At 31.9% G+C, this 19,025-nt stretch overlaps 2 protein-coding genes across 2 annotated transcripts; one reads left to right on the top strand and one right to left on the bottom strand.

The window, feature by feature from the left end:
- Nucleotides 1-3,044: 3,044 nt before the first annotated feature.
- LOC108212738 (B3 domain-containing protein Os01g0234100-like) lies at nucleotides 3,045-6,137 on the top strand. The gene is made up of 6 exons (XM_017384454.2): nucleotides 3,045-3,110; nucleotides 3,392-3,444; nucleotides 3,963-4,134; nucleotides 4,249-4,455; nucleotides 5,264-5,441; nucleotides 5,530-6,137. The coding sequence occupies exons 1-6, from the start codon at nucleotides 3,045-3,047 to the stop codon at nucleotides 6,135-6,137; spliced, it is 1,284 nt and encodes a 427-aa protein (XP_017239943.2).
- A 2,335-nt stretch (nucleotides 6,138-8,472) lies between these two features.
- LOC108212737 (uncharacterized) lies at nucleotides 8,473-9,330 on the bottom strand. The gene has a single exon (XM_017384453.2). It carries the CDS (start codon nucleotides 9,328-9,330, stop codon nucleotides 8,473-8,475), a length of 858 nt encoding a protein of 285 aa, XP_017239942.1.
- Between the last annotated feature and the right edge of the window lie 9,695 nt (nucleotides 9,331-19,025).

Below are 19,025 nucleotides of genomic sequence, written 5' to 3'. Positions count from 1 at the left end.
TTATATTTTATACTTATATATGTTATTCCTTCAATTTTATTTATTTTAACTCTTGGAAAGAATTCATTGTGATAATAGAAAACTTGATGGAGCTAAAATAATGTATTTCAAACTTTTATATGATGCCTAAACACAATTTATATTTGGAACAAAACTTGATAATAAATATAATAAACTCTTTAGTTAATATAATAAAACTATATCTTATATCTTTGGATACAAATAAAAGAAGACTATTGCCTGTTTTTCGCACAGAGTTTCATCTCTTTTTGTTTCCTTACAATTTCACTTTGAGTGAAATCATGAAACAAAAAAACGAGAGCCGAAGCTCTAGAGCATTGTTTTTTTGTTGAGAATACCTGCCGATTTTGAGCTTGATTTAGGTGAAATATATCCCATGCACCTATATTTTGATGTATAAAAGTCTAGTTAAATAATATATTCCTTACAAAAATTTGAAAGAAATTAGGTGAAATGTGAAGACCATTATGTTTTCAACACTTTTTATGGCCACCATCAGGAGATGTCCTGGTATATTTCTGTGTGTGTTTGTTTCACTTCTCACATTTAACTACTTCCTAGCATGTCTAATCAGATTACATCTGTGATGACTTTCAAATGAGCACTTCAAATTTCTTGCGCAGTAATATTCTATTCTTTTTTGCAGGTGATTATTGTCAGAGGCAATGATCATGAAGAAGCAGAAGGAGGAGAAGAAGAAAAAGATGATGAAGAAGAAGAAGCTCTTACCTTACCCAACTTATCATCTTCAGAACAAGGTCTGGAAGAAGAAGAAGAAGAAGCACTGTTACCTTAGTCACCTATCATCTTCTGAACAAGGTACAGGTTCATACCTTCCATGAGTTTAATAAATATATTGTATAATTTTTATTACGTACTGATCAATGTCCAATTCATTTAAATGAAGCCCCTATGGAAATGGTCACGAGAAGAAAGATTTAGACTTAATAATTGTGTTTTAAATAATGATGATTTTATTTTTATATTTATTAATATATACTGCATATTCCAATAATATAAAATTTATAAGAAATGATATGTAGTCTGTTTTCTATAAATAAAATTAAATACCATACATACAAATGACTAGACTAAGAAACATTTAATTCTAAAAAAGGTAGAATCTAGTATTTTTGAAAATATTTAAAAATATGATATTTTTGATATAAGATCATGTATAATATACGTATATAGTTCTTAGATTGCTCATAGATTTAATGTTAAAATTGATCTAAGAAAATAGTAATTAATATGTAAGTATATGTAATTAATTATTAATATAAGACATGATCTTAGTCATTTTAAATAAAAAATAAAAAGCTATATAATAATATCATACAAATAAATAGATTTCATGTAAATATAATGGAAGAAACTATGGAAATCAAGTATATATATATTAACCGCAAGTTTCTAAAAAATACTTAAAATTGTTTATCATTTTAATGTGTTAAAATTTAAAGAAGAGAATATTAAGATTTATATTTTATTTACACTTCGTTGAATTAAAAAAAATTATACTATAAATATTTATTTTTATATATGTAACTACATTAAATAAAGTCAAATATTTAAGAATATAGCTAAAATTTTATACTATTCTTACTATTCTTGTATTTTTCATATCATATATTTATGATTCAATTTTAAATCTGTAACATATATCTTATTCCATATATTTTATTCTATTTTTCTATTTATTATATGATCTCTTAATTAATTATTTAAGGAATTATTATAAATTGATTTAAATATATGTACAAACAATTTGCACACTGCTATTGTTTTGTAATTTATTTATATCAAAAATCAGATATATTAAAGTTTATATATTTTTAAAATATGAAATGAAACTCTTTTAAGTAATATACGGTTTAAATAATAGATTGACTATTTGTTATAAGTTTTTCAATTATTTCACAATAGTTATAATGAAAATTAAATATTCCATATTTCACTTGATATCAAAATTACAAAATATAACCTCCTAATCTCATTGGTACGTCATCATCGTTAAATTTTTTAGAATGGAAAATAGCACGAGTAATATAAAACTGGAGAGGCAAAATTATAACCATAATTCAAAAATGAGATAGAAGGTAAGGTCAAAGTTAAGAAGATAAACGCATGAATTTGATATTACTGTGATTTGATATTATTATTTCAAATAATGCTAAAGTTATTAAAAGTAACCGTTGTATTTCATATTATTATTTCAAATCACAGCAGGTAATGTTAAAGTTATTCCAAATCACAGTACAGTAGATACGGTTAAAAGTACAGCTGTATTGAAATGTTACTCCCTCTGTTTTCTTTTGACCACCTATGTTTAGGTGGGTTGACCGGCTAGTAAAATTATTATTTTTAATTGATTTTTTTTTGCGAATTAAAATTTTGATTATATAATTTTAATCAGAAAAAGAAAATTTCAAAAATAATATTTTTAACTACCCAGTAGCACTTAAAATTGTGTGCCAAAAAGTCAAACGTCATATATTAAAAAATAGAGGGAGTAGTACACAACATGTGTGCCAAAAAGTCAAAAGGCATATATTAAAAAACATAGGAGTAGTACAGATACAGTTAAGAGTAACAGCTGTATTCCAAATCACAGTACAGATACAGTTAAGAGTAACAGCTGTATTCCAAATCACAGTACACATAATAACAGCCATATTAAAAAACAGAGGGAGTAGTACAGATACAGTTAAGAGTAACAGCTGTATTCCAAATCACACTACAGATACAGTTAAGAGTAACAGCTGTATTCCAAATCATAGTACACATACGGTTAAGAGTAACAGCTGTATTAAAGTTATTAAAAGTAACAGTTATTTCAAATCGCAGCACGTAATGTTAAAGTTATTCCCAATTACGGCACAGATACAGTTGACGGCTGTATTGAATATTGTTAACTTTATAATATAAATTTGCTATTTATTTTTTAGCATACACATTTCATTCATAGTAGATTAAAAATTGTTATTGCACCAGATTTATCGAAGAGCAGATTAAAGGATATAATGACGGCCCCTAATAATGAAACCAGCCACCAGTACATGCCAGTTGAAGAGGATATACTGATGCCGGTAAATCACACATCTTCCTCACTTAAGGTTTCTTCTATCAATCTCTCATGTAAAATCTTGTGTTTAAAATTAATCTATTGGAGGAGATTATTTACTTAATTTTGTAAGTGTTAATAATTTGATATTTGTTATTTGATCGGTTGTTTTTCTTGTTTTTCAATTGAATAATGTCTATCTTATGTGTAATATAGTTTTGAAATGTTAATCTTAAACTTAATTCATCTTCTTACTACTTTAATTTTAAATTTAGAACATAACATATTTTCATCATACATATACAGGTATTATCAGCTGATACGGCTGTCCATGTTGGTACTGATGCTAAAAGCACAAGGTGAGTATTTTAAGGAAGATGAGAGAAAGATAAAAGAGCCGAGACCGGGGAAGTGTTTACTCAAATTAAAAATTTTTTGATACAAATTTTCAAGAAACTTGAATTATATATGAATTCGTTATTTTAATTTTAAAGATATATATTGGAAAAATATTTAAATCATACCTTAATTTAGCTTTATTTATTATTTGACCAAAAGAATAAATATATAATTAAAATTAATATCATAATAATAATAATAATAATTATTATTATTATTATTATTATTATTATTATTATTATTATTATTATTATTATTATTATTATTATTATATTTTTATTATATATATATAATGTGTCTTGCCTTAAATACAATATATAATATGCAATATATAATGTCCTTGTGGCTATGATTTATAAGTCTGTAGTCTGTACTGATTCATGCCCGGTCATATTTTGGTTTGTAATATTTGTGTAAAACTAACTAGTTAGAGTTTAAAATTAAATCTAATATTTGATTATGCACATTTCATATATAGTTGCAAAAGAAAGAGGGGAATGGACAAAGTAGCCAAACATTCAGGAGACCCAAGTAGTACTTCTAGTATTGCTTTGCAAGAAGCTCAAAAGCTTGTCCTAGGATTGCCTGATGGGTCTCCTAGTTTTACTAAGTTGATGAAGTCAACACATGTTAGTGGAAGTTTTTGGTTGGTATGGTCTTCAGCCCTCGCACACCTATTTATTTTTTTTCTTTTTTCTTTTATTATAGTTGATGTATTTAGTAAGATTTTTCCATATGAATAAAGCTTATTTATCTTGTGACAGAGCCTTCCTGCAAACTTTTGTGAAAGATATTTGTCAAAGTGTGATCAAAAGATTGATTTAGAAGATGAAGCTGGTCAAACTTATCAAGTAACATATCTCACAAAGAACCATGCATTTAGTGGTGGATGGAGGGGATTTGTACAGGCACACAAATTATCTAAGGGTGATGTGTTAATATTTCAACAGATCACGCCTCTTAAGTTCAAGGTAATTTGTACTCAACAATGTAGCTTATCAGCTTACAAATTGTAATGTAGCTATCTACGAGCCTGTTCAACTGTATATGTTCATATTCTCATCATTATCCACAGACCATAGGTTCATGTATATAGAGTTGGTCTTATATTTTATACTTATATATGTTATTCCTTCAATTTTAATTATTTTAACTCTTGGACAGAATTCATTGTGATAATAGAAAACTTGATGGATTCAAAATAATGTATTTCAAACTTTTATATGATGCCTAAACATGATTTATATTTGGATACAAAACTTGATAAAAAATATAGTAAACTCTTTAGTTAATATAATAAAACTATATCTTATATCTTTGGATACAAATAGAAGAAGACTATTGCCTGTTTTTCACACAGAGTTTCATCTCTTTTTGTTTCCTTACAATTTCACTTTGAGTGAAATCATGAAACGAAAAAACGAGAGCCGAAGCTCTAGAGCTTTGTTTTTTTGTTGAGAATACCTGCCAATTTTGAGCTTGATTTAGGTGAAATATATCCCATGCACCTATATTTTGATGTATAAAAGTCTAGTTAAATAATATATTCCATACAAAAATTTGAAAGTAATTAGGTGAAATGTGAAGACCATTTATGTTTTTGTAACACTTTCTATGGCCACCATATCAGGAGATGCATGTCCTGGTATATTTCTGTGTGTGTTTGTTTCACTTCTCACATTTAACTACTTCCCAGCATGTCTGATCAGATTACATCTGTGATGACTTTCAAATGAGCACTTCAAATTTCTTGCAGTAATTTTCTATTCTTTTTTGCAGGTGATTATTGTCAGAGGCAATTATCATGAAGAAGCAGAAGGAGGAGGAGAAGAAAAAGATGATGAAGAAGAAGAAGCTCTTACCTTACTCAACTTATCATCTTCAGAACAAGGTCTGGAAGAAGAAGAAGAAGCAACAGCAGCTGTTACCTTAGTCACCTTATCATCTTCCGAACAAGGTACAGGTTCATACCCTCCACGAGTTTAATAAATATATTGTATAATTTTTATTACGTACTGATCAATGTCCAATTCATTTAAATGAAGCCCCTATGGAAATAGTTAGCAGCAGTTGTCAGCTCCCTGCAGAGAGGCCTACTACAAGTACACTCCTGATCTGTGACATTGAAAGAAGCTTATCTCTCAACATCGAAAAGTTTCAAACTGATCTGCGGGACTGTGATGTATATGATAAGCTTCCGGAACATCTCAGAATCAAGTACTATGAGCTCTGCTGTTCCCAGAATAAGCTCCTGCATCGATATCTCAAGGGTAAAGAGAACTCCATATATGTTGCAGGAATGATTGCAGGGGTGACTGCTATATCTGATTCGATAAGATCCAGCAACCTAAGCACCCCGCTTGATAGGCTCAGAGACTGGGACAGACAGTTAGAAGGTTTTCAGCACTTGGGCATGGAGGTGAGCTTTATCCGTGAGCGGCTACACAGACTTACAAGTCTTGCCGATAATCCAGACAAGGAAGAAGGATCAACAAGGATTAAAGAAGCAACAAGTGAGAGAGATATTATTATAGATCAGGTTGTGGAGATGAATAAGACCATTGACAGTCTTAATAAGGAAATTAAGCGTCTCCAGGATAAAGAGGTGATGGATAGACTTAATTACCTCAAAGAAGCCGGCGCATCTTGGTGACTGAGATTTTCTGCAGCTTACGGGACATGCAATCTACACCATGGGCATAGTAATCTTTTTCATAAGTATTCAATGTTATTCAGTTAGTTTGTTATGCTCAACTGCAGTAAGTTTTTTGCAGATATATTGAGCATCTTTGTTCTCATTTCTGAGCAACGATGTATCTGATATCTTATTCAAAAGCTATAAGACAATCCCATTATTTTCCCTTTAAGATCAAGATCACTTTATGTTTTGTTTTATGGTTGTTTAGTTTATCCTTGAATGAAAAGGTTTGTGGTATGTATTCATGTGTTTAATTAAGGTGACTTGGTGTGGTGTGTGCTTGAGATGATATCTTAATTACCTATATTTTTTATTAATAAAGGAAACCGTTTGTGCTAGCCAAAGACATATTACCAAATGCCAAATATAAAAATTTGATTTTCATGATATATTTATACATATTAATACACATTTGGTTGTTGTAGGGTTATGTTATTTAAGTTATTTTATATATTTAAATTTTAGATTTGTATCTGTGAGTCTACAAACTTTTTAAAAGTATAAAAATCAATACAGTTCATCATTTATTTTTAAATTTTAATATTATCACTTAATTATTTTCTTTCTAATATTAGGTTATATCAAAAAATTTAAAAGGTCCCATTTTTTCTACATCGGGTCTTCTCATCCTCAATATCTATCCTGCTAAGGATATAATGAACATTATCATGAGTAATAACTATAATTTCCACCTTACAAGATAATTGTGCTTCTTTTCAAAAAAAAAATTAATACAGCATGAAAATTTGGATATTGTTGAGGTTTAAGACAAATAAATATGTATATACGCATGTTAAAGTTAGTACAACATGAGTCTATCACTTCTTAGTTTTATAAAAATGTATGGTTTAGAGTAGGATAAGATTTCTAGTAATAAGATATGCTTAATTTGTTCTAGCTATATAATTGCATTTTGTTTTACTAGTTAACCTCACCAAATTGAGTAAATATCATGTAGGGTATTAACTTATTTGGACCATTTGTATAAAGTTTTTGACATATTATTATTCAATTAATTATTTTAATAAATGCTACAAAATTGTTTTATAAATTTTTATATAATAGTCAACATTAAAAAGATATGTTGATTTTTTTTACATGCATTCATCAATGAAAAACCCTTTTATTAATTAGCAAAATATTTTTTTCTTACCTTCACACATTTATTATATATATAAGTATCAATCTTGACAATAATATAAGTTATTAATTTTGAATAATTACCCATTTCAAATCTTATTATAAATTCGTGTAATTTAAAAGATAATTCTTATAGTATATTTTCTTATGTTATAAGTATCTTGATGGGCTTTTTCCACAAATATTCAAGTTCATAAAGCTTTTTTGCAAAAATACTATATTTTTTCAAAAAAATATCAGAAATACAATTTGTCAAAAAGAAAATTGCAAAAATATCAATTTGTGAAAATACAGTTTGCAACTTTCCAATTTGCAACCACAAATGTAATTTTGAAAAATCTGTTAAAATTGCATTTAATTGCATAATAAATTATAACTAATTGCAAATGCGACAAAATGAGTGTACCTGCGGACCAGTACCAATATTACAAAAACAACATGAAAATCAACTAAAGCATACAGAAAATCAACTAAAATAACCAACAAGACTTCTTTCTCCATCTCTGTTTCCACCAAACTCTTTATTCTCTCTCACCAACCACCGTCGCCCCGGGCTCCTCCACCATAGTAATGGCTCCTCCAACCACCAACCATGTCACACACATCAATCCAATACTCCACGATTACAGACTCGTCACCCATTTCATTCATAAATCCAATCAATAGAAAAGTCCAAATTTAATACATCCTGATTCTTTTGTTCCACACATATGTATGATTATGTGTATGTATGTGTAAAATATAAAACTGATTTATATTAATTCTTGTTGCTCTAAAAAAGAGATTACATCCATATTTAAAACAAACGTACCTGACTCCTAACAATACTCTGCTACTTCTAATAAATCTCCTAAAATAAGATAGACTCAATACCTCCTACAAACTCTCTATAACTCCAACAATCATCCAACTACTACAATCTAAAATTAATCCTCAAAATAAATAACTAAACAAATAATAATAATAAATAAATTTAAGATTATTCCAACAATCACCCCCATAATCTTAAATTTACTTAACAGAATTTATGAAGCACTTCTCTTCATTTTTGTGAAGCACTTCTCACCACCATCAATTTTTTGATGCACTTCTCATCAACACCAAATTCACTGGAGCACTTCTCTCCCGGTGCACATAATCACCCATCACTCTAAAGTAGAGGTTCTGCCTCCATCAGTTGTGCCATGATTTCTTCATCACCTTGAAATCTACAATTCTTTGCCAAGTGTCCATATCTCTTGCATTTGAAGCATTGTGGCTTTCCTTTGTTCCAGCAGTCCTTTTCTTCGTGACCAATTTTATGACAGTGGTTGCATTGAACTTTGTTACTTGTGGCTTTTGCAAATGAACTTTTCGCTAATAGGAGTCCTTCAGTTTTTCCTCCATTTTCTTCCTCCCTCATTAATCTCCTTTGATCTACGGCACTAAGAGCATTGACTAATTCCACTAGGGTTATTTTGGATAGGTCTTTGGAATCTTCAAGTGAGGATATTTTAGACTCATATTTTTCAGGAACACTCACCAGAATTTTATCAACAACCCTCTCGCTGGCAAATGATTCACCAAACAACCTTATTTGATTAACAATGCTCATAAGCTTACTCACATATTCCTTAATAGTTTCGTTCCCCTTCATCCGCTGCATCTCGAATTCTCGTTTGAGATTCAAAACTTGCATCAACTTTGTTTTAGCATTTCCTTCAAACTCTTCCTTTAACGTGCTCCATGCCTCTTTTGGTGACTCACAAGTCATGATACTTGTAAAGATTCCATCCGACACCGCCGAATGAATACATGAGAGTGCCTTTGCTTCTCTTGCTGCTTCCTCGTCACGTTTTTTGATTTGAGCTGCGGTTGGATTTTGTGGAAGAATGGTTAATTCAACATCACTTTCAATTGTTTCCCACAGACTCATAGCTTTCAAATATGATTTCATTTTGATAGCCCATGAATTATAGTGATCTCCTTTGAATGTAGGTATCGAAAGGGAAAAATTATTTGACGCCATTTGAAAAAAAATACAAAGATTGCTTATCTATATATGTATTTTCATAACTTCACAAGCACTTTAAACCTAGCTCTGATGCCAAGTGTAAAATATAAAACTGATTTATATTAATTCTTGTTGCTCTAAAAAAGAGATTACATCCATATTTAAAACAAACGTACCTGACTCCTAACAATACTCTGCTACTTCTAATAAATCTCCTAAAATAAGATAGACTCAATACCTCCTACAAACTCTCTATAACTCCAACAATCATCCAACTACTACAATCTAAAATTAATCCTCAAAATAAATAACTAAACAAATAATAATAATAAATAAATTTAAGATTATTCCAACAGTATGTATATGATGCCTGCACAAACTGTGATTGAGAGGCGAGATGATGGATTGATGATAAAGACAACGATCTGATAGAGAAAAAGTGGATGCATGAGGTTATTTTGCTATCGCGTAGTCTTAGAAAACCAAAAGTGAACTTCTTTGTCGACTAATATTCCCTCCTCCCTGTCACCTTTGGTTTATATGCCTCAAAGGTAAAAGTGCAAACTTCTAATTATTTTTTTCAAAAGCCCATGTATTTGCAATGATTAAATTAAAGAAAATAATATTTTTGTAATAAATATTTCAAAAAGGAGTATATTTGCTAAATATTAGGGATAAAAATACGAAATTCAACTTCAAATGCAAAGCGCACACACACAAATATATGACGCCAAAAGCCCATGTGAAAGGCATATGTTCAGCCTATTTGTATTTAAAGAGGTACAACTCAACTCAGATCAGAAAGCTCAGTAAATAGCAAGTCATCGGAATCCGTACGAAGAACGTCAAATGATTTATGGGAATTATATGTCAGATAAATTCCAGGATGCTGCTGCACGCCACTGAAAGAAGTTCATTAATATGTTCAAGCCTCAGTGCACAAATAATCTTTTGTGGCACGTCCAGGAGTTCAGAAGACATAAGGTTTCTATACTTTATTTCATCAGAAGATTCCATTTAATGAAGATGTACGTACAAGATGAAGACTCGACGAACTAACCAAATTCTTATTGTTTATATGACGAAGAATATTTGATTTAACTAGATACAGATGAACCAGACAGTACATCTGTGTATCAGTTATTCAAATTAAATATTTGAAGTCAAGCAGAAGTGGTAGTTCGTTCGTTCGACAAATCAAGAAGAAGTTATTAAAGTTTAAAGAAGACAGGAAGCAGTTCTACTGAAGATTGGGTGATTAAATATTTAATAGACTATTATTTCACTTCTCAAATAGTTATATTAATTATGTAATTTATTTATTAAATTAATTCACTCTCGAATTAATTTAATTTATGAATTTATATGATTAACTTAATTAAGTGAATAATTTTCTATTTTATATTTACTACATTATTACTTCTTTTTATCACCAAAACCACCCAGCAAGACAATCTGTGATTGTCTTGCCGATCTGCCCACTTGGAATGAAATCAGTGTGCAAGACAATTCAGTTGTCTTGTCTTGCCGAGTGTTTCAATGGTGTGCAAGACAATTCAACTGAATTGTCTTGCCGAAGGACTTGTGTGGCAGCAAGACAATCCTTTTGTCTTGTCTTGCCGAGAGTCACACATCCTGCAAGACAATCCTGTTGTCTTGTCTTGCCGAATGCTTGAAGGTGTGCAAGACAATCTTCAATTGTCTTGCCGTTTGTAGTGTTTATCTTTCTGTCAAAGAGATTGTCATACCTTCCCTTCTGATTGTCTTTCTGACTTGGTTAAAGCTTGGTAGACAATCTGTGATTGTCTTTCCTTGCCTTGATTTGTCTTGCCCAAGCCTAGATTGTCATACCCTCTTAGTAATTGTCTTGTCTAGTGTTTGTCTTGCATGTACAATGCTTTGCCTATAAATATGGCATTCATTCTTCATTTCTAAATGTTCATCACTTTGATATTCAAATCATTTGTAAAGCTTTCAAGTTGTTCGTAACTTGCTTGATCGTTATATCCACAGTTTTCTGTGCTTTGATAACCCGGTTGTTTTAATCACTAAATCTAGAATATACCCTGTCGAATTTATTCTACGAACTTTAGTGGACATTAAAACTGAACCATTTTAATTATATAACGACTTCAAATATTGTTATATTAATTAATTATAATCTGATTAACAAATCATATTCAATCAGATTCACTTCCGCGATAATTTGGTATTGATTGTATTCAACCCCCCCCCCCCCTTCTACAATCATATCTGGACCTAACACCATGTCTCAACCTATATTATTAACGAAAACCGTTATCAATAATACAATCAATCAAAATTGGATACTCAAGCCTAACAATACTCAAGTATTCGCTCATAAGCAATACCTAAGTCTACATCTTGGACACATATAACAAACACAATATGATTATGCATATATAGTCATCTCAAACTTAGCTGAATCTGAATCTAATTATTATAAAATACCTAACGCCACTTCATACTGGGTTAATACCGCCACAATATTTTCCATATTTTGTGACCAATACGTACCTTTTATATTTATTATATAAATATACAATTATTATCAATAAATATTTTGGATCATCTAAGCTCATGCTACCATTGTAATGGGCCGATACCCAGTGACGGACCTAGAAATAAATTTTATTGGGGACACAATAATTAACAAAGAGTACATTACTATAATTTTGATGGGTTGGGTTTTAATAAAATACTTACATAATGCATTCTCAGTATTAATATTAGGAGAGGTATTCGTGTTTGTACTGGGCTGAGAATTGAATGGGGGCCCATGCCCTCATAACCTACACGGTAAGTCCCCAACTCGCAATACCTAATTATAAGACTAATCATATTTGTCATCAGCCGCTTTTCATCATCATTTCATTCATCTTTTACTCTCCATAAAATACGCCGCCCTCCCTCTTTCAAGATATCAACTATAGCATCAACAACACTACGCGCGATGAAATCAATAATCCAATAATGATATGCTAGAATATTATTCAACCCGCTTTTTTGGGTCTTATTTGTTCAATGATCTTTTCTATTATCTGAGAAAAAGGCTTGGCGTTCAGAATTCATCTTAATCGATATGGTAAGTCATTTTATGAATTAATTTTTAGCAAACTGAATATGATTGATGGCGTTTGTATAAACATGAATGAATTTTGATTTCAACACTTATGTGTGTCAAAATTTGAATTTAATCTCATATATGTTCTATATGATGCTTATATTAATATGTATATATAATTATGGTTGTGATATCATCTGATTGGGTTAGGTTTTTGATGAAATTTGTGTTTCAATTAGATGGAATTAAATCGTTTTTCGATTTAATTTTAAAAAATTTCACTTTCTATTTAAGCCTGATTCGTATCAAGATATGAGTTGATTAATCCTCATGACATAAAAATTTCATATTAAGTTATATGAGCTTTTCCAGAAAATCAAATATAGAATATTTTTAAAATCTTTAACTAGATCAAATATTTCAAACTTTTGTTATCATATTCTTTTTAATTTATTGATTCAAGAATTGTATTTGCAGTAAACAATGAAGAAAGTACTCCAAAAAACTTGAATTCCACTTTCACATGGCTCATGAAGGTACCTTCTTTTAATTTATTAAAAATATGCAAATTTTATTTTGCATATTCTCTATTTTATTTGTTAACGTATGTCATTCATGTAATATTTATGTATTCATAATTTACCAAAACGATATATTTACTAATAATTTCATACGTGTAATTTCTTAAGGATCCTTTTATTTAAATAGACTAAGAAGTTTATAACTAGTCGGGGCGGCGTCAGGGTGCACGGGGTGGGTTTTTTGATGAAAACAAAGAGACCACAAGTTTGTAAATCGATATACATATATATACATATATATATATGTATATATACATTACAATGAAATTTTCAATACACACACACACATTACAATGAAATTTTCAATATATATATATATATATACATATATATATATATATATATCCACTACAAGAAAAGCGGTTAAATTTGAACGAAAATTTTGATCGGCGGCTCTTTTTGTAATTTTGGACTAGTTTAATTCGACCGTTTCTTTTCTGGTCGAAATTAGCTATTTTTTACCGTTTTTGGTCGAAAATAGCTTATTTCGACTAGATTTTGACAGTCGCAAATAGCTGCTTTTCTTGTTGTGATATCAGAGGTGTATGACTTTTTACAAAATATGTAAGAATAGCTTATCTTTTCAAGTAAATTTCAAGTTTTTGAGTATGCTTATTGTTTATAATGTATTTCTAAATTTCCTATTATTGAAGAAAAAAATTACTTTAATTTATATGAAAGTAAAAATTGAGATTCCTAGTTTGAAATTTCGGCCAGGCCCCGATAAATTTGCCCCCACATAACCATGAAAAAGATTGTTAAAGTTCTTATCTTACTTAAATATTTAAGAAAAATTGCAAAGTAATTATAAATATATGGTGGCATTTAACTAAACTTATGAGTAAGTTAAGGCTATGATGGTGTGTGAATCCAGGTGATAGAGTGACATACATATACAATATATTTGTGTGTGTGTCTATATATATATATATACACACACACACATATAGGCATTTGCTCAAATATAAACCACTCTTAAACTATGTTGGATGGGATGAGATGGTCTATGTATTCTAATGACAAGGTTACCGCGCATTAGCGAATACTCTTTACTGGGACTAGTGAGATTGTTAGATAAATTCCGACCTTGAATATGATGCTGCAAACCCGCCTTTTTAAGGCAATTAAGTCTATCCATCACCTCTTTATCCTAAAGACCCTTAATTTCTTTATTAAGACTATCAATGGTATAATTCATCTCCACAACCTGGTCTATATATAACAATATCTCTCTCACTTATTGCTTCTCTAATCCTTGTCGATCCTTCTTCCCAGAATGGATCATCGACAAGACTTGTAAGTCGGTGTAGCCGCTCACGAATAAAGCTTCACCTTCATGCCCAAGTGCATAAGACCTTCTAACTGTCTGTCCCATTCTCTAAACCTATCAAATGGGGTGCATAGGTTGTTGGATCTTATTGAATAAGATATAGCAGTCACCCCTGCAATCAGTCTAGCAACATATATGGAGTTCTCTTTGCCCTTGAGATATTGATGCAGGAGCTTATTCTGGGAACAACAGAGCTCATAGTACTTGATTCTGAGATGTTCCAGGAGCTTATCATATACATCACAGTCCCGCAGATCAGTTTGAAACTTTTCATGGTCGAGAGATAGGCTTTTGTGAGTGTGCCTGGAGTATTTTTCAATATATATATATATATATATGAAATTATCCATGCACACCGACAAAAGCTCATCTCTCGACCATGAAAAGTTTCAAAATGATCTTAGGGACTGTGATGTATATGATAAGCTCCTGGAACATCTTAGAATAAAGTACTATGAGCTTCGCTATTCCCAAGATAAGTTCTTGCATTAATATCTCAAGAGTAAACAGAACTCTATATATGTTGCTGGAATCATTGCAGAGGTGACTACTATATATGATTCAGTTAGATCCAGCGAAGTACCCCACTTGATAGGCTCAGAGAATGAGACAGACAATTAGAAGGTTTTGAGCATTTGGGCATGGTGGTCAACTTTATTCTTGATCGGCTACACCGACTTACAAGTCTTGCGGATAATTCAAACAGGGAAGAAGGATCAACAAGGAATCAAGGATTACAGAAGTAATAAGTGAGAGAGATATTGATATAGACAAGGTTGTTGATATGAATAAGACCATGAATAGTCTTACTAAAGAATTTAAGCTTCTCTGGGATAAAGAGGTGATAATTAGACTTACTTACCGTAAAAAGTTCGCGCATCTTGGTGTTTGAAATTGTCTGCAGATGTTGGCATCATTGGGGATACTTAGGGGAGATGCTACGAATGAATTGCATATGTCGTAATCTACACTAGGAACATATTAGCTTTCTTTAATAAATGTTAAATTCTATTATGTTAGTTTGTATGCTCAACTGCATTAGCCTAGGGACATAGGTATTTGCTCAAATACAAACCACTCTTAAACTATGTAGGATGTGATGAGATGGTGTATGTATTCTAATGACAAGGTTACCGCGTATTAGCGAATGCTCTTCACTAGGACTAGTGAGATTGTTAGAAAAATTCCGACCTTGAATATGATGTTGCAAGCCCGCCTTTTTAAGGTAATTATGTCTATACATCACCTCTTTATCCTAGAGACCCTTAAAATCTTTATTAAGACTATATGTGGTCTTATTCATCTCCACAAACTAGTCTATAACAATATCTCTCTCACTTATTGCTTCTCTAATCCTTGTCGATCCTTCTTCCATGTTTGGATCATCGACAAGACTTGTAAGTCGGTGTAGCCGCTAAAGAATAAAGCTCACCTCTATGCCCAAGTGCTCAAAACCTTCTAACTGTCTGTCCCATTTTCTAAGCCTATCAAGTGGGGTGCTTAGGTTGTTGGATCTTATTGAATCAGATATAGCAGTCACCCCTGCAATCAGTCTAGCAACATATATGGAGTTCTCTTTACCCTTGAGATATTGATGCAGGAGCTTATTCTGGGAACAACAGAGCTCATAGTACTTGATTCTGAGATGTTCCGGGAGCTTATCATATACATCACAGTCCCGTAGATCAGTTTGAAACTTTTCATGGTCAAGAGATAGGCTTTTGTTAGTGTGCCTGGAGTATTTTTCAATATATATATATGAAATTATCCATGCACACCGACAAAAGCTCATCTCTCGACCATGAAAAGTTTCAAAATGATCTTAGGGACTATGATGTATATGATAAGCTCCTGGAATATCTTAGAATAAAGTACTATGAGCTTCGCTATTCACAAGATAAGTTCCTTCATTAATATCTCAAGAGTAAACAGAACTCTATATATGTTGCTGGAATCATTGCAGAGGTGACTACTATATATGATTCAGTTAGATCCAGCGAAGTACCCCACTTGATAGGCTCAGAGAATAAGACAGACAATTAGAAGGTTTTGAGCATTTGGGCATGGTGGTCAACTTTATTCTTGATCGGTTACACCGACTTACAAGTCTTGCTGATAATTCAAACAGGGAAGAAGGATCAACAAGGAATCAAGGATTAATATAGAAGTAATAAGTGAGAGAGATATTGATATAGACAAGGTTGTTGATATGAATAAGACCATGAATAGTCTTAATAAAGAATTTAAGCTTCTCTGGGATAAAGAGGTGATAATTAGACTTACTTACCGTAAAAAGTTCGCGCATCTTGGTGTTTGAAATTGTCTGCAGATGTTGGCATCATTGGGGATACTTAGGGGAGATGCTACGAATGAATTGCATATGTCGTAATCTACACTAGGAACATATTAGCTTTCTTTAATAAATGTTAAATTTTATTATGTTAGTTTGTATGCTCAACTGCATTAGCCTAGGGACATAGGTATTTGCTCAAATACAAACCACTCTTAAACTATATATGTAGGATGTGATGAGATGGTGTATGTATTCTAATGACAAGGTTACCGCGTATTAGCGAATACTCTTTACTAGAACTAGTGAGATTGTTAGATAAATTCCGACCTTGAATATGATGTGGCAAGCCCGCCTTTTTAAGGTAATTAAGTCTATACATCACCTCTTTATCCTAGAGACCCTTAATTTCTATATTAAGACTATATGTGGTCTTATTCATCTCCACAACCTCGTCTATAACAATATCTCTCTCACTTATTGCTTCTCTAATCCTTGTCGATCCTTCTTCCCTGTTTGGATCATCGACAAGACTTGTAAGTCGGTGTAGCCGCTAAAGAATAAAGCTCACCTCCATGCCCAAGTGCTCAAAACCTTCTAACTGTCTGTCCCATTTTCTATGCCTATCAAGTGGGGTGCTTAGGTTGTTGGATCTTATTGAATCAGATATAGAAGTCAACCCTGCAATCATTCTAGCAACATATATGGAGTTCTCTTTACCCTTGAGATATTGATTCAAGAGCTTATTCTAAGAACAGTAGAGCTCATAGTACTTGATTATGAGATGTTCCGGGAGCTTATCATATACATCACAATCCCGCGGATCAGTTTGAAACTTTTCATGGTCAAGAGATAGGCTTTTGTTAGTGTGCCTGGAGTATTTTTCAATATATATATATATGTGAAATTATCCATGCACACCGACAAAAGCTCATCTCTCGACCATGAAAAGTTTCAAAATGATGTTAGGGACTGTGATGTATATGATAAACTCCTGGAACATCTTAGAATAAAGTAAGCTTCGTTATTCCCAAGATAAGTTCCTGCATTAATATCTCAAGAGTAAACAGAACTCTATATATGTTGCTGGAATCATTGCAGAGGTGACTACTATATATGATTCAGTTAGATCCAGCGAAGTACCCCACTTGATAGGCTCAGAGAATGAGACAGACAATTAGAAGGTTTTGAGCATTTGGGCATGGTGGTCAACTTTATTCTTGATCGGCTACACCGACTTACAAGTCTTGCGGATAATTCAAACAGGGAAGAAGGATCAACAAGGAATCAAGGATTATAGAAGTAATAAGTGAGAGAGATATTGATATAGACAAGGTTGTTGATATGAATAAGACCATGAATAGTCTTAATAAAGAATTTAAGCTTCTCTAGGATAAAGAGGTGATAATTAGACTTACTTACCGCAAAAAGTTCGCGCATCTTGGTGTTGAAATTGTCTACAGATGTTGGCATCATTGGGGATACTTAGGGGAGATGCTATGAATGAATTGCATATGTCGTAATCTACACTAGGAACATATTAGCTTTCTTTAATAAATGTTAAATTTTATTATGTTAGTTTGTATGCTCGCCTGCATTAGCCTAGGGACATAGGTATTTGCTCAAATACAAACCACTCGTAAACTATGTAGGATGTCTTGAGATGGTGTATGTATTCTAATGACAAGGTTACCGCGTATTAGCGAATACTCTTTACTAGGACTAGTGAGATTGTTAGATAAATTCCGACCTTGAATATGATGTGGCAAGCCCGCCTTTTTAAGGTAATTAAGTCTATACATCGCCTCTTTATCCTAGAGACCCTTAATTTCTATATTAAGACTATATGTGGTCTTATTCATCTCCACAACTTGGTCTATAACAATATATCTCTCACTTATTGCTTCTCTAATCCTTGTCGATCCTTCTTCCCTGTTTGGATCATCGATAAGACTTGTAAGTCGGTGTATAGCCACTCAAGAATAAAGCTCACCTCCTTGCCCAAGTGCTCAAAACCTTCTAACTGCCTGTCCCATTTTCTAAGCGTATCAAGTGGGGTGCTTAGGTTGTTGGATCTTATTGAATCAGATATAGAAGTCAACCCTGCAATCCTTCTAGTAACATATATGGAGTTCTCTTTACCCTTGAGATATTGATGCAAGATCTTATTCTGGGAACAGTAGAGCTCATAGTACTTGATTCTGAGATGTTCCGGGAGCTTATCATATACATCACAGTCCCGCAGATCAGTTTGAAACTTTTCATGGTCGAGAGATAGGCTTTTGTTAGTGTGCCTGGAGTATTTTTCAATATATATATATATGAAATTATCCATGCACACCGACAAAAGCTCATCTCTCGACCATGAAAAGTTTCAAAATGATCTTAGGGACTGTGATGTATATGATAAGCTCCTGGAACATC

The sequence above is a fragment of the Daucus carota genome, chromosome 3, assembly GCF_001625215.2.
Source record: "Daucus carota subsp. sativus chromosome 3, DH1 v3.0, whole genome shotgun sequence".
Lineage (NCBI taxonomy): Eukaryota > Viridiplantae > Streptophyta > Magnoliopsida > Apiales > Apiaceae > Daucus > Daucus carota.
Note: the sequence above shows the minus strand (reverse complement) of the source record. Positions and strands in the feature narration are given on the sequence as shown.